A 6,014-nucleotide genomic window follows, 5' to 3' on the forward strand; every position below is an offset into this window, starting at 1 on the left:
GTCAGAGCACAGCCGCCCCCCCCCCCCCCCCCCTGTCCAAAAGCCTCTCATAGGCAGGCAGCGTGTGCAGGTCGCTCGACAGGTCCCTAAAACCGCTACACCACAGGAAGCACACACGGCCGAGCGGAAACTCTTCCTCATCACATTCCTCGCCCCATGACCTCTGAAATGAGCTGGAATCGATGCTTCTTTGAGGAGTATTGAAGCAGGATGTTAAACCTGCCCACCGACAAAGGTGACAAATCAGAAGCAGCAGCTACTGGCTGGGGACCCTCCCAAAGCAGACTCCACTCTCCACGGACAGTGAACCAGAAGCACATGAAGCATACAGCTTCGGTTTCAACCTTTATTTACGTGGCTCCATCGCTTTACAGCGTCTCGGATCCGTTAGTAACCCAACTGCATAAAAAGGTCGATAAAACAGGTGAGCGTGGCGCTGAAGGTTAGTTAAGGGTTTCCTGCCATACTGAGTGTTCTGAATACTTAGAGGTTTCTGCATGGTTTAGTGTCCTAATAGCACACACATTACTGAGGCTTTTTACAGTAATTACAAGGCCAAACAATCCTCCTCCAGTATAAACTCAGCACCAATAAAAGAGTAACAGAAAGGAAAATGGCATCTCATTCCTAAAAAACACAAATAAATGATTATATTTATACATGGGTGCCCTACACTGCCTGTCTGTGATAAACGCTTGGAAGACAGACAGACGGATTGGAGATAGTCATGGCACAAACTCCCAACAAATAAGCCCACACTGCAGCCCTGTTCCACCAGGGGATCGTTCAACCACTAGGGGGCCTAGCAAAAGGCTGTGGAGGGGGTCAGGTGATCCCCACTTCTGTCCCCACATGGGGGCGACATTCCCAGTGGCAGGACCAGAGCTCGGAGCATCGTTTACCATCCGATGCTGTAGTGCTGCCCGATTTATATTTTAATTTTTTTACATTATATTACAATAACTGTTTTTACAATAATACATCTGGATATCAGCTTGGCATGGGAGGGATAAATGAAAGGTAAAGGTAATGGGGGGTATTGGTGTGGGACCCAAAAATGCTGCTTCTCACGTCGTGAGAGGGAAGCCAGGTGGGGTGGGTGGAGCAGGGCCAGCAGACAGACAGCGGCGGGGGGCTTAATGCTATCCTGCCAATGTTATTCAGACTTCTAAACAGGACAAGGTGTTACTGAAATCATCAGAGCTACACCAGCGGGGATACAGAGCGTGTGAGGCTCTTCTCTACAACTGCATGTTCTTTCCTTTCAGTCTAGAGCATTAACCGGCGAGCCACCTGCTGGCAGCGGCATAGCAAAGAGACACCTGGAGAGAGCTGCACGGCTGGGGTGCGGTTATGGGAGCAGCAGAGGCTCAGAGGCGGTGCCGAGCGACGGTCAAAGCGCACTGCATAGCAGGTAAAGCGACCCCCCTACAGCGAGCCGGGCGTCACCAAACGGCGGAGACGGAAACAAAAAAAATAAAAATAAAGCACAGCTCCTGCTCATCACCTGTGACGACGGCAGTCCAAACACTCAAGGGTGGAGTCAGAGCTCGACCCCACGGCCCGGGAAGGGGGGGGGAGCCCCCAAACGCCAGCCGTGAAAATGGACCCTTCTGCAGCCCTGCCCCAAAGAGGGCGTGTCCGAGTGCAGTCTGGAGTCTTTCATTGGCTGTGGCACATGGGGGGGAAAGTGTGAGCGCGTGCGTGCGGGCAGGGTGCAGGCGTACAGTACGGGGGCTTGTGCTTCTTCAGTCCTTTCTTGGCCGTGGTCACGCTCCCTCTTCGCCCCGGCGCCGGTCACCAGTAGAAGGAGCGGGACAGGAAGTTGGCAGCGGTGCTGAGCCATCCGACACCATCCTGCAGGGAGCCCACGCGGGACACTGCCTTGTCCAGCCCTTTGGAGGGGCTCTCCTCCTCGGGGAGGTACTCGGGGAGGTCCGTATTCTGCTCCACCTCCTCCTCCAGCGAGTCGTCCTGGAAGGGGACCATCACCTAAACACCACAGAGGTCGCAGCTCAGGAAGGCTGCTGAGATTCAGCCGTTTTTCTCTGACGTTTTTCGGCGTTTCTGGTGTGGGGGCACCGATTCTAAAATGGTCTTTAAATCCACAGCGATCACACTCACCTCATCGCCTTCGTCGTCTTTCACCACCTGCTTGGCTTTCATCACCTTTGTGGATGCGATGGCCACGCCCAGCGCCTGCAAATGCAGGACACAGCCCAATGAGTGCCTGCCCCTCTCCGCAGATACCCCTCCTCCTCCGGACTCACCTCGGCCTTCAGGTCGGAGCGTATCCTGACGACACATCGCTTGACGGCCATCTGGAAGGTGAAGCTGATGACACCACGGATCTTCAGTAGGGCTTCCTCACACATGCTCCGTCGGCTCTGTGCAAGATGGCAGTCAGTCAAGATGAAGGCGTGGCTGCAACAGCCCCCCCCTCCAGCGCCACAACACACGTGAGGAATTCTATCGGTGGATGCTTAGGGTCGCTTGTCACTTGTATTATTTAAATACATTCATTTAAAAATAAAAAAAATTGTAATTAGATGTAGCTAGGGGTCTGAACTCCATGTGGACAGCGGCAGCCACCTACGGTGTCGTCCAGGCCGTCGATCTGCAGGACCACAGTCTTGGCACGCTTGTTGTTGGTACCCAGGAAGAACTGGGCCTTGCGGCGACAGGAGGCTCCGCTCTCGGCCCGCTCGGCCTCAGCGTCGCCGTACGCCTGCAGGATCTCATAGATCTCAGAGGCCAGCAGCTTGGTCTCGCCAGGGGTGGTGGTCCTGAGGAAGAGGGGGCCACCGGCATTATTCACCGAGGGAGCGTGGATGGGCATCCACCACGAGGCACAGAGCGCTGACGTCACATTTACTGGGGTTAAGGGTCGTGCTCAAGGGCCCAGTGATTACATTTCTCTTCCAACCTTGGGATTTGAACCCGGGACTAATCATAGGTATAGTGTCCTAACCCACTGAGCCATACACCATTAAGGGGGGGGGTAAGGCAGGGTGCACACATCATGTACGACATGCTCTGGATTCACGTTTTTGCTCCCACCTAGTTCTACTGGAAGACCATCTGGCAGGGAGCAAAAATGTGGACCAACTGTGGGTTCCCGAGGACCGGATTAGGAAACACGGCTCTGGCCAATAACACAGGCGGTACAGTGCACCGAGTCTGGCCCCTCCATCTCTGTGAGGGGTACGATCAACTGGGGAAAGCCCCATTCCTTCAGTGAGGCAGTATTCATACCACAGTAATGCATAACGACTATGTAACTCAAAGCTGAGATACCGCGGACCCAAATCCCGATGAAAAATAAACACACCGTTCGTTACAAGAAAAAATAAAGGAGCAAATAAAAACGCTGAATAATCTCGGCCCCCGTCTGCTTCCGTTTTCAGACACACATGCGCAGCCTGCGCAGCCTGCGCAGCCCTTACTCACTTCTGCATGACGTTCTGTAGGCTCAGCATCATTCCCAACTCGCCCTTCATTTTCTCCCTGTTGGCTCGGCATTCTGCCAGGTAGCGCACCGCCTGCGAAGGGCAGTGGTCACATGGTCACACAGGCTCCACCCACACCGCTGCATCTGATCTGACCCTGCCCCCAGTAACAAAACCAGACTGCGGGACAAGGAGCATCCCAGTGATGTGTGTGTGTGTGTGTGTTGTGCACACGAGACAGAGAGAGAGAGACACACACACACACAAACCTAAAACAATCCACCCATTAAAAATTCATTTTCCAATCACAGCCTGCCAGAGGCACAAAGGCGGGGTTAGATGCCTCCCGCTTGAAGCGTGTAAATCACGTGGTCTTAAAACACGGACATGCAACACACACAGCCTACTGCACACTCAGGGACTGAAGCCCGGCTCTGCAGATGTCAGACGACCCCTGCTGACGCGGCGTTAAACTTCCGCTGGAAACAGGGGAAACTCCTTGGGAAGCAAACAGTGAACTACGTCTAGCCAGCATGGTGCACAGAAAAAAAAAAGTTCTGAAAGGGTGAGCTGCTCCAAAATACAAGAGAACAAATTTACAAACGATGTGTCTGAAATGTTATTTTTTGGAGATGAACACAAGATTCCTGTGGGATATTTTCAAGGCAGTGTGACCGCATCTTGTAGAGAAACCTCAATCCTCACTAAACAAAATTTGGCCATGTCAATTTTAGCAGAAAGCAAAGCAAGTGTAAACGATAATTCACACAGTAATTAAGGTTTAATTGTCTCAATCAGTCACAGTATACAGATCAAACCATCTGTAAAAACTTTGCAACAGCACGGTCATTATTGAAATCTTTCTGATACCGATACTGCCAAAAACACTACATTTATATTTTAGATTTATTTAATACGCGCTTTTATAAAAATCAATGTACAATTGAAAAAGCAGGGTCAGCCGGTCCCTAGAGCAGCTGTGGTCAAGGTCCATGCCCAAGAGTCCAGCGGTGACACTCCGCCAACCTTTGGGATTTGAACCGGCGCCCTTCCGATCACAGACACACCATCTTACCTTCCTGAGCCACACATCACAACATACATTTCCATTTATACATATTGAGCAGATGTCATACAAAGCGACATACAAGTTAGATAAACAGCACAATACAATCAAACACCGGCTTGGAGCACAGCCATTCATATGGAGCGTACAGCACAAGGAAATCTAGGGAACAGAACAGCCGTATGGCAAAGGGACTCACCAGCAAGGCAGAGTAGACGACCTGCGGGTTGGGATGGTCCAGGAAGAGAATGAGGCCGGGAAGGCAGCCCTGATCCTGGACGATGGCCCTCCTGTTAAGGGGGTCTGCGGCGAGGTCCCGAAGCTGGTTAACCACGGCCAGGGCATCCGGCTCCCCGCTCATGGTGCGCCACGGACACCCACGCTCCGGGCTGTAGGCATGGCACACAGGCTGAGTGCAGGGGCCACCAACATCCTATTAGCTGCCAATATTTCTACCCTGCAGAGATGGTATATGTGTATTCCGCCCCACTGGAACAAAGACTTCAGTTTCTGTACTGAAGCTGCGGCTTCACACACCAAGCCTTCAGCTTCAGCATTTACATCCAGCAGACACTGATATTCAGGTTTGGTTAAAACAAACAACCAAAACAAAAAAAAAACACAACATATTCATCCTAATGTTCCATAAAACGTAGTAGCTGAGTATGATCACCGGACTGACACTTCTGCGCCCGGAGATGACCACCAGTTAGCTCTGAGCTAACAAGCTGGATGACCTTTGGGGGGTAATTTACAGCATGAGGGCTTGAGTGAGGGGGTTAGGCGTCAGGCACCAGGTACGTCTAAGGCACCTGTCAGCTGCCTGTCCCATCTGCAGCAGAGATGTCCAAGGGCAGGAAGCAATGCAGACGTGGACCGTCATGCGCACTCTGTTCTACCATGGGGTGTGTTGAACCACATACACGGACACTTTGTAAATGACCGACCCACACTGTCATATAGTGAGGAACCCAAACACATGGACTCGGACCGTGACCGATCACAATAAACGCTTTCTGGCCTTGGCTTCTCACTTTCTACCTGTCAACACCGTCCTTGAACAACGACAGCTCCTACCAAAGTGACAGCAACTCCGACCAGTTCTGATAGATGACTAGCGGGCAAACCGGCCCGTGAAACAGGGCCTGCTGACCGCCCAGCGCCGCTGGCCTCATACCCTCTGCTAAGTCCCAGGACTGCGACCTACCTCACGCCACACTTCGCTCTTCCAACGAGCTCTGCACACAGCGACCTGATCGGCTCACGTCCCAGCGGCAGCGGGTGTGGAGCAGTCTGCCACACTGACGAGGCCACCCGTACGTAATTTAACTGGCAAGACTCCGACTATCACTATTTGGCTATGTGGCTACCCAGCTAACTGTCCCTGTCCCCATGACGGCCGCGTATCTTTTGACCGATGTCGCTGATTGGCTGATATACCAGGACACCGCATTGATAAACAGCCATTCAGGCGGCGTTTTATTGACGAGCACGAGCAA

At 52.4% G+C, this 6,014-nt stretch overlaps 1 protein-coding gene across 2 annotated transcripts; it reads right to left on the reverse strand.

Moving 5' to 3' along the window:
• Nucleotides 1-332: 332 nt before the first annotated feature.
• armc1 (armadillo repeat containing 1) lies at nucleotides 333-5,943 on the reverse strand. 2 transcript variants are annotated; one of them, XM_048976180.1, is made up of 7 exons: nucleotides 5,723-5,943; nucleotides 4,715-4,904; nucleotides 3,451-3,542; nucleotides 2,597-2,786; nucleotides 2,271-2,387; nucleotides 2,125-2,199; nucleotides 333-1,974 (listed from the first exon to the last, which is right to left on the reverse strand). In XM_048976180.1, the coding sequence occupies exons 2-7, from the start codon at nucleotides 4,874-4,876 to the stop codon at nucleotides 1,798-1,800; spliced, it is 813 nt and encodes a 270-aa protein (XP_048832137.1). In that variant the 5' UTR covers nucleotides 4,877-4,904; nucleotides 5,723-5,943; the 3' UTR covers nucleotides 333-1,797. The 2 variants fall into 2 exon arrangements, with proteins under 2 accessions (XP_048832137.1, XP_048832136.1); XM_048976179.1 differs by having other exon boundaries at nucleotides 333-1,992.
• Nucleotides 5,944-6,014: the final 71 nt, after the last annotated feature.

Source organism: Brienomyrus brachyistius, chromosome 15, assembly GCF_023856365.1.
Source record: "Brienomyrus brachyistius isolate T26 chromosome 15, BBRACH_0.4, whole genome shotgun sequence".
NCBI lineage: Eukaryota > Metazoa > Chordata > Actinopteri > Osteoglossiformes > Mormyridae > Brienomyrus > Brienomyrus brachyistius.